The sequence below is a fragment of the Loxodonta africana genome, chromosome 15, assembly GCF_030014295.1.
Source record: "Loxodonta africana isolate mLoxAfr1 chromosome 15, mLoxAfr1.hap2, whole genome shotgun sequence".
NCBI lineage: Eukaryota > Metazoa > Chordata > Mammalia > Proboscidea > Elephantidae > Loxodonta > Loxodonta africana.
In genome coordinates, this window is record NC_087356.1 from 3,399,949 (window position 1) to 3,419,385 (window position 19,437).

Here is a 19,437-nt window from a genome sequence, read left to right on the forward strand (position 1 = left end):
GACACATGAGGGTGTCACTCCTTTAGATAGTTTTTTTGCTTGGATTACTTTTAAAATTTCCTTCTATAGTTGATGTTCTTCAATTTTTCTACAGTGCATCTAGGTCTGGATTTGTTTTTATTAAGTCTGTTTTACTGTGGTCTAACTTTTGATCTGAGGACTTATTTCTGTTTTTTCAATTGTATAAAACTCAATTATAACTTCAAATGCTGCTTCCCTAACAATTTTTCTATTTTATTCTCTTCTTTTGAAATTTTTAGTAGGTACATGTTGAAGTTTTTCTATCTGCCTATCTGCCTGTCTACCTGTCTATTTATCTGTCTATCTGCTTTTTGTCTCCCTGTGCTGCGTTCTGGGAGAAGTCCTCATACTGTCTCCCAGTTTACCAGTTCTCTTTTTGAATGTGTCTAGTCTCGAAATTATTCTATCAAGATTATTTTATTATTTCAGTTTCAATGTCTATTTTTCCAAGATAGATCATTTCACTTTTTAAATTTTTTGTTGTGCAATAGGTGAAAGTTTACAGAGCAAATTAGTTTCACATTCGATAGTTTGTACCTAAAGTGTTCCATGGTATTGTTTCATTCCCCACAGTGTCAGCACTGTCCCCATTTCTGCCCTAGAATTGTTTCTTTTTCCTATCCATTTCTTCTTATGACACTTCTGAATTTTTTTTTGTACTCACATCTTTGTTGTTGTTACTGACATCTTTGAACACCCTAATCATAATTAATTTAAAGTCACTGTTAGATGGCCCATAAAGTTAATTTCTTCTCCTGTGAGTTGACATGCTGACTGTTGATTGGTTGGGCCCTGGTCTCACTCACAGTCTCTGGTGGTCTCCAGCGGCTGAGATCCCACCACTCCCTGCCGTCCTACAGAGCCCAACAAGCTGCAGCTCTAACCCTGTTCACTTCACCTTTTTCTTCTACTTTTGGTCTCGAGAAATCCTTTTTTCCAATTCTTTATCAAGCACGCATCTTCCTTTTTTTCCTATTTCTTCTTTTCCTTTTTTTCTATTTATACGTCTTTTTCCCTTAAACAATAGTAATAACAATATTTTTAAAATATAATTCTGGAGCGAAAGGGAACATAAAAGCATAAACTATGTCATCCTGAATAAAAGTAAAAATTTACTTATTGAAATTAATTTTCCACGTTTCCAAAATGCCTACTTGCTCTTTATGGTTGGAATCATATGCAACTTTGAAAAGATGATGATATAATCTTGGTAGCCACCTGTTAGCTGAACTTTATTTTTCCTTTTGTCTAAATATTAAGTTATGAAATAAAAAAATTTGTTGACATACATTATTCATTTATCAAAAACATTTATTGAGGACACAATATGTGCCAGGTACTGTTCAAAATAATGGGAATACGGTACTGGATAAAGCCCAGGCTCTGCTCTTAAGGAGCTTACATTCTACTAGGGCGACAGATGGTAAGCAACCAGGTAAAGGTCTAATACTCCAGGTGCTAATAAGAGTAAAGCAAAATTGGGGAGAAAAGAACGATGGGGTGTTCTGACTCTAGGGAAGATGCAGTAATCATACTCCACCCTGTTCCTCTCAATGAGTACAAATATAGTCCCGGACAGAATACATGGAGCAGCTACCTATGGACTTTGAAAACGAAATGGTCGTGGAAGAATTGGGAAGGGAGAACAGAATTCTAAGTTCCACCAAACTATCAGTGAATTTACTGTTTTTCCCCTTGGAATTTCTTGGCATGAAATCAGAAGCATCTCAAAATTCAGAAGTATGTACCAAGTGCCTACAGAAGGAATGCAAAAAGAGGCCCTCTCCTTCTAGTGTAAGGATTAGGACAGGGGGCCCTATGGGTCAGAGGGAGTGGGGACAGTCTCATTTGTTTTTCATTCTTTCCTTCTCTCCAACCTCCATCCCCGGCAGTCCATGGCATAAATGATGTCAGGGGCAGTAGGGAAGAAGCCTGTAACTTTGTGGGAGGGGAACCCCTCTCTCTGACCAGAAAAGTTGTGGTTCCAAGAGTGTGAGGCTAAATTCCTGTACGTTCTCTCTCTCCTCCTGCCGCTTGGCCCCAGATGCAGGCACAGTCGTTGGCCTTGCTAGAGATGCAGGAAAATTAAAGTCCTAGCTTGTTGGCTGGAGGAAAAGGGGAGGAAAGACCCTACAGTACTAAAAAGTGTCAGGGGGATCATGGAGAGGAAGTAAGAAAACTTTATTGAGAGATCTGAATAAATTAGGAGATGTTAAAATGTTTCCTGCTTAGAAGACTGGCAAACCTCAAATTAGGCTGAGTTTAATGAATCTTAATCAAAATTCCAATAGATATTTGTTTTAGCTTGACATCCGGCATTCACTTGAAAGAATAAGAAAGCACCATAGTTTTTTTTAAGGGAAACTTACTCAACATTAAAACAAATATTAGCACTTATTATGGAGTCCCTGGATAGTGCAAATGGTTAAATACTTGGCTACGAGCCTGAAGGTTGGCAGTTCGAACCCATCCAGAGGCACCTTGGAAGACAGGCCTGGCGATCCGCTTCCAAAAGTCACAGTCTTGAAAACCCTATGGAGCAGTTCTACTCTGCACACATGGGGTCACAATGTGTTAGAATCAATGTCAACTAATAACAGCAGCGGCAGCACTTCCTATAAAGCTGTAGTACTTAAAACAGTATGGTATTAGTGCAAGAAGTACAAATAGTTCAGCTGAAGGTACAGAATATCAAAGTCGAAAAATCTGCCCTAGTATTGATAAAAAATTGGCATGTGATAAAATATCCTGGTCACAACAGATGGCTAAAAAATGGATTACTAACAAAACAAAGTCACTAAACACCGTATCTGAAAAATTAAATGTAGGAAATAAAATCATGAAACCTTGAGAAGAAATTATAGATCTCTGACCACAAAATGGGCATGGACTTACTAAGCTAAAAAATGATTTTCACTGTGTAAGAATTTAAAAATTCTATATATCAAAAAAGAAATAATAAAGCTAAATGACAAAAGTCCAGATCTGGAAAATATTTACAGTAAATATGTCAAAGGGCTGATAGTAAGATAAGAGGAATTTTTGGACATAGAGAGGGATTCTCAGTAGTACGTTCACTTTAATGTTCAACTATTAATCATATACACTTATTAACCGATCAACATTTTAAAATATTAAACAAGTAACTTTCCTCTAAATTTTTACAGAGTACTTAAACTACTAATTGACCAAGCCTTGTGGGTTTAATCAATTAATATTCCCCAAATATTTAAACACTGATTCTAAGCTTAGGCAAATATTTTTTAATAATAAAACCACGAGTCTACTGTATCGGGTTCTGGAGGTGGAAATGGGTGCTGGCGGTGGGCAGAAGTGCTGCCGTTGCCGGGCTGGTGAGCCGTCTTCTGTGTGTACCTGACAGACCAGAAAAATATATTTTTTTAGTAAGTTAAATTCAGACTCATTTCTCTCATATTCATCCCTTTGTATACTTCATTATTCTTATAAAATGTGGTTTCTATGGCCACTAAACCTTCTTTGTTTGACATGTCTAATCTCTTATAAATTAAGAAGGAAAATGGTCAAAGGACAGATAATCTCAAAAGAAAATCAAATGTAAAATAAATATGTGAGGGGCATGTTTAACCCAAATAGTAACTTACAAATAAGCAACAAGGAGATTCTATTTCTTATTGCCCATGGTTTACAGAGGCTTATTGTGAAGACAACACTCAATTTTGACCAGGGTTTCCTGAGACAGGGTGGTGGTGGTGCTCGTGGTGGCTATTTTAAAAATAGTAAAAATATCGGAAGGAAAAGGTGAGCGATGGTATCTCTGATCCTTGTTTTCTTCTTCATGATTTTCTACAAGTATAATGTGTTGATTTTATAGCCAGAAAGACATATTGTACAGCCATGTAGATAATTTTTAAAGAACATGTTAACCTATCAAGTGACAATTTCCTTTGGTATTGGTGTGTAGGTTTTCCCTCTGGCTCATGTGTGCAACGACACAAATAAGATGACATTAATTAACCCCCAGGGAGTAAAGCTCAACATCTACAAGCAGAAAGTAGAACAAGCAATTAAGTCCTATGAAAAGTGAGTATCGCTCTTGGCTGCTCTTTAAGGAATGTGGATTCTGTTGGCTTGCTTTCTCCTGTTTCACCTTGGACTTTCCATCTGAAGCTGCTATTTAAAAAATTCTCCATAAGGAATAGCAACAGCAGCAGCAGCAGCTAACATATTTACAAAGCTTAAAAAAAAAAAAAAACTTCCATTTCCAAAATCTATAGAAATCTCATATTTCCGTGAGATCCTTGAAGTTTTCCTTGTGGCAGAGCGAATTTGGTCATTTTACCACCTAATGTCTGTAAAGTGACTAATGAAACTCCGCAGTATGGTGAGATAATGGAGATATCTAAGTGTATATTATTATTTTAAAAATTATATAAAGCTCAAGAAGATAATCAAATTTACGGCAGTGAAAATTATCATCTTGAGTAGTCACCGTGTCAGTGCTAACGCAGGAGGCATCTTTTCACAAGGGCGTGTAAGCCAGCCTTCCCCCGTGAAGAAAGCTCTAACCACCTCCCACCCCACCCCAGCACGAACTGTAATTAATCCTTGGTCACAGCACTTAATGAAGCTTCAAGCGTGCCCAGCTTCTTCAGGCAAGCCTGCTCTTGGCTCTGGAAGCTGTGCCATTGGGTTTTCATGTGCACCATGTGGTTGGATAAACTGAAAAATACCCGAAAGTTAATGAGGCCCAGGCAAGCATTTGCTGGTCTAGTGTTCAGAAATGTAAGGCCCAACTCCTGCCTACATGGACTACTCGATCCAGCTGAAGTCTGCTGTGCGAAAGCAGGCCTGTCCCCACTGGGCCCATCACAGACCTCTCCCTATCTCCTTAAACTTAAGCCTCTTCCACTGGCCTCGCCTAAAAACTGAGGCTGTCTTATACCAGCTCCTTCAGCTGCTTCCACCTGCTCCTCAGTATTTTTCCGAATCTTTATCTAATCAGGCCAAACAAACCCCTTGCCACCGAGTCAGTTCTAACTCACAGTGACCCTCTAGGACAGAGTTGAACTGCCCCATAGGGTTTCCAAGGAGTGGCTGGTGGATTCAAATTGCCGGCCTTTTGGTTAGCAGCCGAACTCTTAACTACTGTGCCACCAGGGCTCCCCCGGCCAGACAGGCATGAGCTATTCCAAAGCTCACCCTTTCGCTGGAGTCTGAGACTTGGCTGCACAGATTGACCCTCATGCTTGCTCCTCCCTCTTCCTTTGCCTCTCCTCCTGCAGATGGAGAGACTCCTGTTATGTTCCTCTTCCTGTTGTCACCCGGCTGGCCTCTTTCATCCCCTTCTTGCCTCAGTGCCAATGGTCATCCTCAAGGAGGCATTTCCCAGTCACCCTCCATACCACACCCTGCCTGAGGCCCTCACAGCCCTCGAAGCTTCCACACAGGCCCTGGGCTTATTGACTGTCTCTCTTGGCCAGAATGTGGGCTCCTGAGGCCAGGGGCCTGGGCAGCCTTGTTTTCTCGTTTATCTCCTATTCCGAGCAAGTGATTGGCATATCATAAGTGCTCAATAAATCATCAAATTGCATATATTTAAATATTCAACTTGAATTTAATGTAATTCAAATTTAGCTGTTAAAAGTCTTCAAGTTCAGTTATTCAAAATGTGATATAGTAACATTATTCAAATTATAATTTAATTTGCTTGAGTAATTCAAATATCTGAGTTCTGTAATCACCCTGTGTGGTTCAGGGGACAAGCTAGAGCTTTGAGGCCAGGTGGTTCTGGGCTTCACGCTTGCCTCTGACACCTGCTCTGGGGCCAGTCATGTGACAATCATGACATCAGATTTCTTATTGACAACACCTTTCTCACAGGGCTGTTGCGAATGAGTATTTGAACTTTATATGAAGAGCAATTAATTTACTTACTTCCCCCTTTCATTCTCTAAGTCTGCCAATCCTAAAAATAACCATAAATACATGGGGTGCCATAGTCACACGGCTCTTCCCACTGGTTTACCCTTTCTCAAAGGTTTCAAGAGTGAGGGCACCCCCTCTTCCCAGGCAGGGGAGACCCCTTCATTATTAACAAAACCAGTATACAGACATAGTAAGTGATTTGTTCCATTTCTCACTCCCCGTGAGCAAAAGAACCTGGAAAAGCCTTTTAGCACCCTCTAGAGACATAAAGGAGCCCTGGTGGCGCAGTGGTTAAGAGCTCGGCTGCCAGCCAAAAGGTTGGCAGTTGGAATCCACCGGCTGCTCCTTGGAAACCCTATAGGGCGATTTTGCTCTGTCCTGTAGGGTCCCCATGAGTCGGAATCAACTCAGTGGCAATGGGTTTAGTTTTTTTGGTTGTTATCTTTCTGTTTATAAAAAAGGTTAAAGAAACACTTCCAGATGCGTTAAAACATCCTTAACAACGCGGTGGTGATAATAATGATGTTTTGATGCACATACCCATTTATTGTAATGAACCGTTGTATTGCCTTGAATTTTTAATACAATAGACTTTACGGGGTTGGTTTGTAACTACAGGTTGTACGTAAGTTGGATGTTCATAACCTATCGTCGTTATAGTCTTATCATTAATAATACTGATATTTAATAAGATTAGTATTTGTTATTTAATATTAATTTCCATTTACAATAAGTACTATCTTCTCATTATTTAATCATATTGATATTATACACAACAAAGCTTCCTGGTATTTTGCTTTCAATAGTATTTAAGAATATTTTTGGTGTACATGTCGATTTGCTTTTCCTTCTTTGTCTGCCTTTCTAAGGATACACAGACTATGAAAAATAATCAATGAAATTTAGGTTACCCTCACCCCTACTCCAAATATATGTTTCTAAGGAGTTTCCTATGAAAAGTAAGCCAGATACAACCCTAAACCAAATGGTTAGGGATGACCAGGCAAATGAGAATGTCATAGCCATTTGGTCAAAATAATGACATAAATGATCTATTTTGGTCACACTTGGTACCCATGTGTGTAGGTCCTTCTGTTTCATATTTTAAGAATTGAGGCAGCAATTTTGGCTTCCTGCGTCTGAGCATAAGCTTTGAGTCAGCATTGCCGGGGCTAGATGGATTCCGGGCTGATTTTCTACAGCTTATTTTGGATGTGAGTCTACAGTCAAGGTTAGAAACTTCAGACCCACAGGAGAAGCGTCAGCTCTAACCTGAGGCTGGGACCATTCTTCGATTGCTCTGCTTATTGTCTCCAATTTGCAGGGACTTCCGAAGGGCCGTTTGTCAACCTTCTTTGAAATGGAGTCGATCCTTGGTGCAAGTGAACTTGAGAACTAAATCTGCTGCCATCAAGTCGGTTCTGTCTCATAGCAACCCTACAGGACAGAGAAGAACTGCCCCCTAGAGTTTCCAAAGAGTGGCTGGTGGATTCGAACTGCTGAGCTTTTGGTTAGCAGCTGAGCTCTTAACTACTGCGCCACCAGGGCTCCAAATTGAAAACAAGCGATACAGAAATCTAGTGAATGCAACCCCTCAACCAAGGCTCACTCTCCTAAAACAAACAGGACAACTGTTGTTAGTAAAGTTCCCGGTCCCAGTGGCTGACCAGCCCAGGAGAGGCCCTCACATCCACCACCCTCCTGGCTTCCCACAGGGTCTCGTCTAATCCCACATGTTTAGCAACTTTCCTAGGGCCGCCTCCCCAGTCAGTGGGGCCGGGGTCAGCACACCCTCAGGCTACCCTTCTGTTCACTCCCAGTTTTTCTCTCACAACACCCTGCTTGTATGCTCTGAAACATTTCGGTGAAAAGGGAAAATAGGAGAATAACAAAGTATGAAAATACACTCTTGGAAAAATATTTTCCAAAAGATCAAATTAGACTTCGAGACATGCGCTGACTAATTGGACCCACATTCGCCAGCAGTTTCTCAGGCATCTAAGCCTCGTCCTTCTTCAGAACCTGGAGGGAACAAGTGCTGAGTTACTCCCAGCGGCTTTCTGCACACGCATCTCAGCTCTCTCAGCACCAAGGCTAGGTGGTACTACCCTTGTTCTATGGATGAGAAAATGGAGTTTCATAAAGTTATGTGACTCAGGATCATACAGCAACAAAGTGTAGGTGTTGAGGCTTGAACCCTGACCTGTGTGGCTTCAAAGCCCTTGTCTGCGCTGCCAGTCTCCACCTCAAGCCTTAGGTTAAAGAGGATATCAAATAAAGATTTTTTAAGAAAAGCACATACACCCCCCAAAGTGCATACTGTGAGTCTTTTTAACAAGTCCTAGAAGCCTCTATCGTTTTTACATGAACCACGTGCGTTAAAGAAACCCAGTTTCTAAATAGGCCCCAAAGAACTGAAACTTCACAGGACACAGAAGCACTGAGGTGGCTTATTTCCCTGCCTCTTCCGACTCTGACACCTGCAGGGCGTTTTCTTGTTTCAGATACAATTCCTTGTGCTGTGCACACACTGGCTCATTGAGTCCTTGCAGTAGGAAGGTACGATCCTTATCCCCGTTTTACAGAAAAGGTGGTCCTGGCCAAAGTCTCTCAGCTGGTCAGAGGAGGAGCTAGTCAAGCTTGGGCCTCCTGGCTCCTGAGTGTATACTCTGAGCCACCATGCCAGGCTCCCTGGCCATGCTCTCCCCAGGCTCACGATGGCAGAGCAGCCAGGACGGTGTCCCCTGAGGTGTGCCCAGAGCTGAGCTCCGCCGGTGGGAGTCCAGTGATGAGGTCCTGCCTCCTGGAGAGGGGCAGCATTTCCCACCTCATTTTACTGAAGCCGTGTTCTCTCCAGAAGCACTCACTCATGACCCCTGGAGCCCATGTTCTGCGCCCCACACTGCAGGAAGCCTGATTTGGGTGGTGACGTAGCAGAACAGAGCTGGGCTGGAGACTCTGAAAGAAGCAGCAGTGATTAACAACAAGGAGAGGAGCTGTAACTGCCCTACAGGCACCACTGGCTTCAACTTCCTTCTTTCCCCTTGGGGTGACGCTGTCTCTCTGAAAATGTATTCAATGATGAGCGTCACCCCCGTGTGGCCAGCGCACTGCGGGCGGATGGGCACGGCGGCACTTCACCTGTCTGCACTTCTCACAGCCTCACCTGGAGGGTGAGGGGTCAGGCTGGTTGACCTCTAAAGTGTCCTGACCCTATTAGCCTCTTTTGCTCTGAAAACCCAGGTAGAAGACAAGGCAAACTAAGGGCCAAGTTACGTTTTTCTTAGGAAGAAAATGGCAGGTGTTTAGATTCATTACCCGAAAAAACCAGTTGTCGTCAAGTGGATTCCGACTCACGGGGCCCCGTGTGTTTTAGAGTCGAACTGTGCTCCGTAGAGTTTTCAGTGGCTGTGACCTTTCACAAGTAGGTCTCTAGGTTGGTTTTTTTTTTTTTTTTTCATAACTTTTATTAAGCTTCAAGTGAACGTTTACAAATCCAATCAGTCTGTCACATATAAGTTTACATACATCTCACTCCCTACTCCCACTTGCTCTCCCCCTCTTGAGTCAGCCCTTTCAGTCTCTCCTTTCTTGACAATTTTGCCATCTTCCCTCTCTCTCTATCCTCCCATCCCCCCTCCAGACAAGAGCTGCCAACACACTCTCAAGTGACCACCTGATATAATTAGCTCACTCTTCATCAGCATCTCTCTCCCCCCCGCTGACCAGTCCCTTTCATGTCTGATGAGTTGTCTTCGGGAATGGTTCCTGTCCTGTGTCAACAGAAGGTCTAGGGACCATGGCCGCCGGGATTCCTCTAGTCTCAGTCAGACCATTAAGTATGGTCTTTTTATGAGAATTTGGGGTCTGCATCCCACTGATCTCCTGTTCCCTCAGGGGTCCTCTGCTGTGCTCCCTGTCAGGGCAGTCATCGATTGTGGCCGGGCACCAACTAGTTCTTCTGGTCTCAGGATGATGTAGGTCTCTGGTTCATGTGGCCCTTTCTGTCTCTTGGGCTCTTAGTTGTCGTGTGACCTTGGTGTTCTTCATTTTCCTTTGCTCCAGGTGGGTTGAGACCAATTGCTGCATCTTAGATGGCCGCTTGTTAGCATTTAAGACCCCAGACGCCACATTTCAAAGTGGGATGCAGAATGATTTCATAATAGAATTATTTTGCCAATTGACTTAGAAGTCCCCGCAAACCATGTTCCCCAGACCCCCGCGCTTGCTCCGCTGAGCTTTGAAGCATTCATTTTATCCCGGAAACTTCTTTGCTTTCGGTCCAGTCCAATTGAGCTGACCTTCCATGTATTGAGTGTTGTCCTTCCCTTCACCTAAAGCAGTTCTTATCTACTGATTAATCAATAAAAAACCCTCTCCCACCCTCCCTCCCTCCCCCCCTCGTAACCACAAAAGTATGTGTTCTTCTCAGGTTTACTATTTCTCAAGATCTTATAATAGTGGTCTTATACAATATTTGTCCTTTTGCCTCTGACTCATTTCTCTCAGCATAATGCCTTCCAGGTTCCTCCATGTTATGAAATGTTTCAGAGATTCGTCACTGTTCTTTATCGATGTGTAGTATTCCATTGTGTGAATATACCACAATTTATTTACCCATTCATCCGTCGATGGACACCGTGGTTGCTTCCAACTTTTTGCTATTGTAAACAGAGCTGCAATAAACATGGGTGTGCATGTATCTGTTTGTATGAAGGCTCTTGTATCTCTAGGATATATTCCTAGGTGTGGGATTTCTGGGTTGTATGGTAGTTCTATTTCTAACTGTTTAAGATAACGCCAGATAGATTTCCAAAGTGGTTGTACCATTTTACATTCCCACCAGCAGTGTATGAGAGTTCCAATCTCTCCGCAGCCTCTCCAACGTTTATTATTTTGTGTTTTTTGGATTAATGCCAGCCTTGCTGGTGTGAGATGGAATCTCATCGTACTTTTAATTTGCATTTCTCTAATGGCTAATGATCGAGAACATTTTCTCATGTATCTGTTGGCTGCCTGAATATCTTCTTTAGTGAAATGTGTGTTCATATCCTTTGCCCACTTCTTGACTGGGTTTTTTGTCTTTTTGTGGTTGAGTTTTGACAGAATCATGTAGATTTTAGAGATCAGGCGCTGGTCGGAGATGTCATAGCTGAAAATTCTTTCCCAGTCTGTAGGTGGTCTTTTTACTCTATTGGAGAAGTCTTTAGATGAGCATAGGTGTTTGATTTTTAGGAGCTCCCAGTTATCGGGTTTCTCTTCATCATTTTTGGTAATGTTTTGTATTCTGTTTATACCTTGTATTAGGGCTCCTAGGGTTGTCCCAATTTTTTCTTCCATGATCTTTATTGTTTTAGTCTTTATGTTTAGGTCTTTGATCCACTTGGAGTTAGTTTTTGTGCATGGTGTGAGGTACGGGTCCTGTTTCATTTTTTTGCAAATGGATATCCAGTTATGCCAGCACCATTTGTTAAAAAGGCTATCTTTTCCCCAGTTAATTGACACTGGTCCTTTGTCAAATATCAGCTGCTCATACATGGATGGATCTATGTCTGGGTTCTCAATTCTGTTCCATTGGTCTATGTGTCTGTTATTGTACCAATACCAGGCTGTTTTGACTACTGTGGCTGTATAATAGGTTCTGAAGTCAGGTAAGGTGAGGCCTCCCACTTTCTTCTTCTTTTTCAGTAGTGCTTTGCTTATCCGGGGCTTCTTTCCCTTCCATATGAAATTGGTGATTTGTTTCTCTATCCCCTTAAAATATGACATTGGAATTTGGATCGGAAGTGCGTTAAATGTATAGATGGCTTTTGGTAGAATAGACATTTTTACTATGTTAAGTCTTCCTATCCATGAGCAGGGTATGTTTTTCCACTTAAGTATGTCCTTTTGAATTTCTTGTAGTAGAGCTTTGTAGTTTTCTTTGTATAGGTCTTTTACATCCTTGGTAAGATTTATTCCTAAGTATCTTATCTTCTTGGGGGCTACTGTGAATGGTATTGATTTGGTTATTTCCTCTTCGGTGTTCTTTTTGTTGATGTAAAGGAATCCAAGTGATTTTTGTATTTTTATCTTATAACCTGAGACTCTGCCAAACTCTTCTATTAGTTTCAGTAGTTTTCTGGAGGATTCCTTAGGGTTTTCTGTGTATATAATCATGTCATCTGCAAATAGTGATAACTTTACTTCTTCCTTGCCAATCCGGATACCTTTTATTTCTTTGTCTAGCCTAATTGCCCTGGCTAAGACTTCCAACACGATGTTGAATAAGAGCAGTGATAAAGGGCATCCTTGTCTGGTTCCCGTTCTCAAGGGAAATGCTTTCAGGTTCTCTCCATTTAGAGTGATATTGGCTGTTGGCTTTGTATAGATGCCCTTTATTATGTTGAGGAATTTTCCTTCAATTCCTATTTTGGTAAGAGTTTTTATCATGAATGGGTGTTGGACTTTGTCAAATGCCTTTTCTGCATCAATTGATAAGATCATGTGGTTTTTGTCTTTTGTTTTATTTATGTGATGGATTACATTAATGGTTTTTCTGATATTAAACCAGCCTTGCATACCTGGTATAAATCCCACTTGATCAGGGTGAATTATTTTTTTGATGTGTTGTTGGATTCTATTGGCTAGAATTTTGTTGAGGATTTTTGCATCAATGTTCATGAGGGATATAGGTGTATAATTTTCTTTTTTTGTAATGTCTTTACCTGGTTTTGGTATCAGGGAGATGGTGGCTTCATAGAATGAGTTGGGTAGTATTCTGTCATTTTCTATGCTTTGGAATACCTTTAGTAGTAGTGGTGTTAACTCTTCTCTGAAAGTGTGGTAGAACTCTGCAGTGAAGCCATCCAGGCCAGGGCTTTTTTTTGTTGGGAGTTTTTTGATTACCGTTTCAATCTCTTTTTTTGTTATGGGTCTATTTAGTTGTTCTACTTCTGAATGTGTTAGTTTAGGTAGGTAGTGTTTTTCCAGGAATTCATCCATTTCTTCTAGGTTTGCAAATTTGTTAGAGTGCAATTTTTCATAATAATCTGAAATGATTCTTTTAATTTCATTTGGTTTTGTTGTGATGTGGTCCTTCTCATTTCTTATTCAGGTTATTTGTTTCCTTTCCTGTATTTCTTTAGTCAGTCTAGCCAATGGTTTATCAATTTTGTTAATTTTTTCAAAGAACCAGCTTTTGGCTTTGTTAATTCTTTCAATTGTTTTTCTGTTCTCTAATTCATTTAGTTCAGCTCTAATTTTTATTCTTTGTTTTCTTCTGGTGCCTGATGGATTCTTTTGTTGCTCAGTTTCTATTTGTTCAAGTTGTAGGGACAGTTCTCTGCTTTTGGCTCTTTCTTCTTTTTGTATGTGTGCATTTATTGATATAAATTGGCCTCTGAGCACTGCTTTTGCTGTGTCCCAGAGGTTTTGATGGGAAATATTTTCATTCTCGTTGCTTTCTATGAATTTCCTTATTCCCTCCTTAATGTCTTCTATAACCCAGTCTTTTTTCAGAAGGGTGTTGTTCATTTTCCAAGTATTTGATTTCTTTTCCCTAGTTTTTCTGTTATTGATCTCTAGTTTTATTGCCTTGTGGTCTGAGAAGATGCTTTGTAATATTTCGATGTTTTGGACTCTGCAAAGGTTTGTTTTATGACCTAATATGTGGTCTATTCTAGAGAATGTTCCATGTGCGCTAGAAAAAAAAGTATACTTTGCAGCAGTTGGGTGGAGCGTTCTGTATAAGTCAATGAGGTCAAGTTGGTTGATTGTTGTAATTAGATCTTCCGTGTCTCTGTTGAGCTTTTTACTGGATGTCCTGTCCTTCTCCGAAAGTAGTGTGTTTAAGTCTCCTACTATAATTGTGGAGGTATCTATCTCGCTTTTCAATTCTGTTAAAATTTGATTTATGTATCTTGCAGCCCTGTCATTGGGTGCGTAAATATTTAATATGGTTATGTCTTCCTGATCAATTGTCCCTTTTATCATTATATAGTGTCCTTCTTTATCCTTTATTTTATTGTGGTGGATTTAAGTCTAAAGTCTATTTTGTCAGAAATTAATATTGCTACTCCTCTTCTTTTTTGCTTATTGTTTGCTTGATATACTTTTTTCCATCCTTTGAGTTTTAGTTTGTTTGTGTCTCTAAGTCTAAGGTGTATCTCTTGTAGGCAGCATATAGATGGATCGTGTTTCTTTATCCAGTCTGTGACTCTCTGTCTCTTTATTGGTGCATTTAGTCCATTTACATTCAGGGTAATTATAGATAAATAAGTTTTTAGTGCTGTCATTTTGATGCCTTTTTATGTGTGTTGTTGACAATTTCATTTTTCCACATACTTTTTTGTGCTGAGGCGTTTTTCTTAGTAAATTGTGAGATCCTCATTTTCATAGTGCTTGACTTTATGTTAGTTGAGTCGTTACGTTTTTCTTGGTTTTTATCTTGAGTTATAGAGTTGTTATACCTTTTTGTGGTTACCTTATTATTTACCCCTATTTTTCTAAGTAAAAACCTAACTTGTATTGTTCTATATCGCCTTGTATCACTCTCCATATGGCAGTTCAATGCCTCCTGTATTTAGTCCCTCTTTTTGATTATTGTGATCTTTTACCTATTGACTTCCATGATTCCCTGTTATGTGTATTTTTTTTTTTAATTAATCTTAATTTGTTTTTGTGATTTCCCTATTTGAGTTGATATCAGGACGATCTGTTTTGTGACCTTGTGTTGTGCCGATATCTGATATTATTGGTTCTCTGATCAAACAATATCCTTTAGTATTTCTTGTAGCTTTGGTTTGGTTTTTGCAAATTCTCTAAACTTGTGTTTGTCTGTAAATATCTTAATTTCGCCTTCATATTTCAGAGAGAGTTTTGCTGGATATATGATCCTTGGCTGGCAGTTTTTCTCCTTCAGTGTTCTGTATATGTCGTCCCATTCCCTTCTTGCCTGCATGGTTTCTGCTGAGTAGTCAGAACATATTCTTACTGATTCTCCCTTGAAGGAAACCTTTGTTTTCTCCCTGGCTGCTTTTAAAATTTTCTGTTTATCTTTGGTTTTGGTGAGTTTGATGATAATATGTCTTGGTGTTTTTCTTTTTGGATCAATCTTAAATGGGGTTCGATGAGCATCTTGGATAGCTATCCTTTCGTCTTTCATGATGTCAGGGAAGTTTTGTGTCAGGAGTTCTTCAACTATTTTCTCTGTGTTTTCTGTCCCCCCTCCCTGTTCTGGGACTCCAATCACCCGCAGGTTATCCTTCTTGATAGAGTCCCACATAATTCTTAGGGTTTCTTCATTTTTTTTAATTCTTTTATCTGATTTTTTTCCAGCTATGTTGGTGTTGATTCCCTGGTCCTCCAGATGTCCCAGTCTGCATTCTAATTGCTCGAGTCTGCTCCTCTGACTTCCTAGTGCGTTGTCTAATTCTGTTATTTTATTGTTAATCTTTTGGATTTCTACATGTTGTCTCTCTATGGATTCTTGCAACTTATTAATTTTTCCAGTATGTTCTTGAATAATCTTTTTGAGTTCTTCAACAGTTTTATCAGTGTGTTCCTTGGCTTTTTCTGCAGTTATCCTAATTTCATTTGTGATATCATTAAGCATTCTGTAAATTAGTTTTTTATATTCTGTATCTGATAATTCCAAGATTGTATCTTCATTTGGGAAAGATTTTGATTCTTTTGTTTGGGGGGTTGGAGAAGCTGTCATGGTCTGCTTCTTTAAGTGTTTTGATATGGATTGTTGTCTCCGAGCCATCACTGGGAAACTAGTTTTTCCAGAAAATCCGCTAAAAAAAAAAATGCAGTCAGATCCCTATCAGAGTTCTCCCTCTGGCTCAGGCTATTCAGATGTTAATGAAGCCGCCTGGGGAGGGTGGGGGAGGGAACAGAGAGATAGGAGAGTAGCACCTCAGAATATAGCCAGAGTTGCTTGTCTTGCTTGGAATGACTATTATATCTGCGACTCCCGCGGGGCTCGTCGCCTATGTGTGCTGGCTGTGTGGAGATTGCCCCCAGGGGGTCTGGCCCGCTGCAGTCACGGTCAGATCCTCCGCTTCCAGCCCCACGCCCAGCGTCAAGGCTCCGCTACTGGGACGGTGCACTCTCGACTCCAAAATCAGTCGCTGCCTCCCGGGGACTTCTCGTCCCTCCAGCCACGTGGCCGTGCCACCCCTGAGAACCAGTTTGGCCTCCTCCCGGGGTTAGTTCAGATGGGTGGAGCAGGTCCCCGTGCTTGTGCCGTGACCTAGTGTCCCAGCTGGGACGCTGTTCTCCCTGCTCCAATACCAGTCGCTGCCTCCCAGGGACTTCTCCTACCGGCTGCGTCCCACGCCGCCCGCGCGACCCGGCTGGTCCCCTTCCCGGGATTAGTTCAGGGGGGTGGAGCAGCTCTCCGTGTTTATGCCGTACCTGCGTCCAGTCCAAATCCTTGCGGGACGGTTCCCTGGCTCGGATGCTGCTCTTTCTGCTCCAAGACCAGTCACTGCCTCCCGGGGGCTTCTCCTACTGGCCGCGTCCCACGCCGCCCGTGGAACTGGCTGGTCCCCTTCCCGGGGTTAGTTCAGGGGGGTGGAGCAGCTCTCTGTGCTTGTGCCGTACCTGACTGGTACGCTGGCTCCAGGCTCTGGAAACAATCGCTGCTTCCCCGTATTAGTTCATTCTCCGTCTCTAAATCTGTGTTTGTTGTTCAGGGTTCGTAGATTGTTATGTATGTGATCGATTCACTTGTTTTTCCGTGTCTTTGTTGTAAGAGGGATCCGAGGTAGCGTCTGCCTAGTCCACCATCTTGGCTCCGCCTCTAGGTTTTTATGTCCAGGTGCTTCTGGGTGGATTTGAAATGCCAACCTTTCAGTTAGTAGCCGAGCTTGTAACTGTTTGCACCACTCAGGGACTCCTTAGAAACATTGTTGTTGTTAGGTGCTGTCAGGTTGGTTCCGACTCATAGCGACCGTATGCACAACAGAACGAAACACGGCCCAGTCCTGAACCATCCTTACAGTCGTTATGCTTGAGCTCATTGTTGCAGCCACTGTGTCAATCCACCTCGTTGAGGGCCTTCCTCCTTTCCACTGACCCTGTACTCTGCCAAGCATGATGTCCTTCTCCAGGGACTGATCCCTCCTGACAACATGTTCAAAGTATGTAAGACACAGTCTCGCCATCCTTGCTCCTAAGGAGCATTCTGGTTGTACTTCTTCTAAGACAGATTTGTTTGTTCTTTTGGCAGTCCATGGTATATTCAATATTCTTCGCCAACACCACAATTCAAAGGTGTCTATTCTTCGGTCTTCCTTATTCATTGCCTGGCTTTCACATGCATATGATGCCACTGAAAATACCATAGCTTGGGTCAGGCGCACCTTAGTCTTCAAGGTGACATCTTTGCTCTTCAACACTTTAAAGAGGTCCTTTGCGACAGATTTACCCAATGCAATGCGTCTTAAGATTTCTTGACTGCTGCTTCCATGGCTATTAATTGTGGATCCAAGTAAAATGAAATCCTTGACAACTTCAACCTTTTCTCTGTTTATCATGATGTTGCTCATTGGTCCACTTGTGAGGATTTTTGTTTTCTTTATGTTGAGGTGCAGTCCATACTGAAGGCTATGGTCTTTGATCTTCATTAGTAAGTGCTTCAAGTCCTCTTCACTTTCAGCGAGCAAGGTTGTATCATCTGCATAACGCAGGTTCTTAACAAGTCTTCCTCCAATCCTGGTGCCCCATTCTTCTTCATATAGTCTAGCTTCTCGGATTATTTGCTCAGCATACAGAATGAATAGGCATGGTGAAAGAATACAACCCTGGCGCACACCTTTCCTGACCTTAAACCAATCAGTATCCCCTTGTTCTGTCTGAACAACTGCCTCTTGATCTATGGAAAGATTCCTCATAAACAATTAAGTGTTCTGGAATTCCCATCCTTCGCAGTGTTATCCATAATTTGTTATGATCCACACAGTCGAATGCCTTTGCATAGTCAATAAAACCCAGGTAAACATCCTTCTGGTATTCTCTGCTTTCAGCCAGGATCCATCTGACATCAGCAATGATATCCCTGGTTCCACGTCCTCTTCTGAAACTGGCCTGAATTTCTGGCAGTTTCCTGTCGATATACTGCTGGAGCTGTTTTTGAATGATCTCTAGCAAAATTTTGCTTGTGTGCAATATTAATGATATTGTTCTATAATTTCCACATTCAGTTGGATCACCTTTCTTGGGAATAGACATAAATATGGATCTCTTCCAGTCAGTCGGCCAGGAAGCTGTCTTTCATATTTCTTGGCATAGACAAGTGAGCACCTCCAGCACTGCATCTGTTTGTTGAAACATCTCAATTGATATTCCATCAATTCCTGGAGCCTTGTTTTTTGCCAATGCCTTCAGAGCAGCTTAGACTTCTTCCTTCAGTACCATCAGTTCCTGATCATATGCTACCTCTTGAAATGGTTGAACATTGACTAATTCTTTTTGGTATAATGACTCTGTGTATTCTTTCCATCTTCTTTTGATGCTTCCTGCATCGTTTAATATTTTCCCATGGAATCCTTCATTATTGTAACTCGGGGCTTGAATTTTTTCTTCAATACTTTCAGCTTGAGAAACACTGAGCGTGTTCTTCCCTTTTGGTTTTCCATCTCCAGCTCTTTTCACATGTCATTATAATACTTCACTTTGTCTTCTCGAGACGCCCTTTGAAATCTTCTGTTCAGTTCTTTTACTTCATCAATTCTTCCTTTTGCTTTAGCTGCTCGACGTTCCAGAGGAAGTTTCAGTCTCCTCTGACATCCATCTTGGTCTTGTCTTTCTTTCCTGTCTTTTCAATGACCCCTTGCTTTCTTCATGGATGATGTCCTGGATGTCATTCCACAGCTCATCTGGTCTTTGGTCACTAGTGTTCACTGCGTCAAATCTGTTCTTCAGATGGTCTCTAAATTCAGGTGGGATATACTCAAGGTCATATTTTGGCTCTCGTGGATTTGCTCTGATTTCCTTCAGTTTCAGCTTGAACTTGCATATGAGCAATTGATGGCCTGTTCCAAGTCTGCCCTGGGCTGGTTCTGACTGATGATATTGAGCTTTTCCATTGTCTCTTTCCACAGATGTAGTAAGTTTTATTTCTGTGCATTCCATCTGGTGAGGTCCATGTGTATAGTCGCTGTTCATGTTGGTGAAAGAAGGTATTTTCAGTGAAGAATTTGTTGGTCTTGCAAAATTCTATCATTCAATCTCCGGCATTGTTTCTATCACCAAGGCCGTATTTTCCGACTTCCGCATTTCAATCGCCAGTAATTATCAATGCATCTTGATTGCATGTTCGATCAATTTCAGACTGCAGCAGCTGATAAAAATCTTCTATTTCTTCATCTTTGGCTCTAGTGGTTGGTAGGTAAATTTGAATAATAGTCGTATTAACTGGTCTTCCTTGTAGGCCTATGGATATTATCCTATCACTGACAGTGTTGTAGTTCAGGATAGATCTTGAAATGTTCTTTTTGACAATGAATGCAACACCATTCC

The 19,437-nt window shown here is 41.4% G+C and overlaps 1 protein-coding gene across 1 annotated transcript in view; it reads left to right on the plus strand.

The window, feature by feature from the left end:
• VWA3B (von Willebrand factor A domain containing 3B) overlaps nt 1–19,437 on the plus strand; it is a 224,503-nt gene that overhangs the window by 150,172 nt on the left and 54,894 nt on the right. Inside the window, 1 exon segment of the mRNA XM_064269063.1 lies at nt 3,965–4,083. Within this exon segment, the coding sequence (XP_064125133.1) occupies nt 3,965–4,083 (119 nt within the window).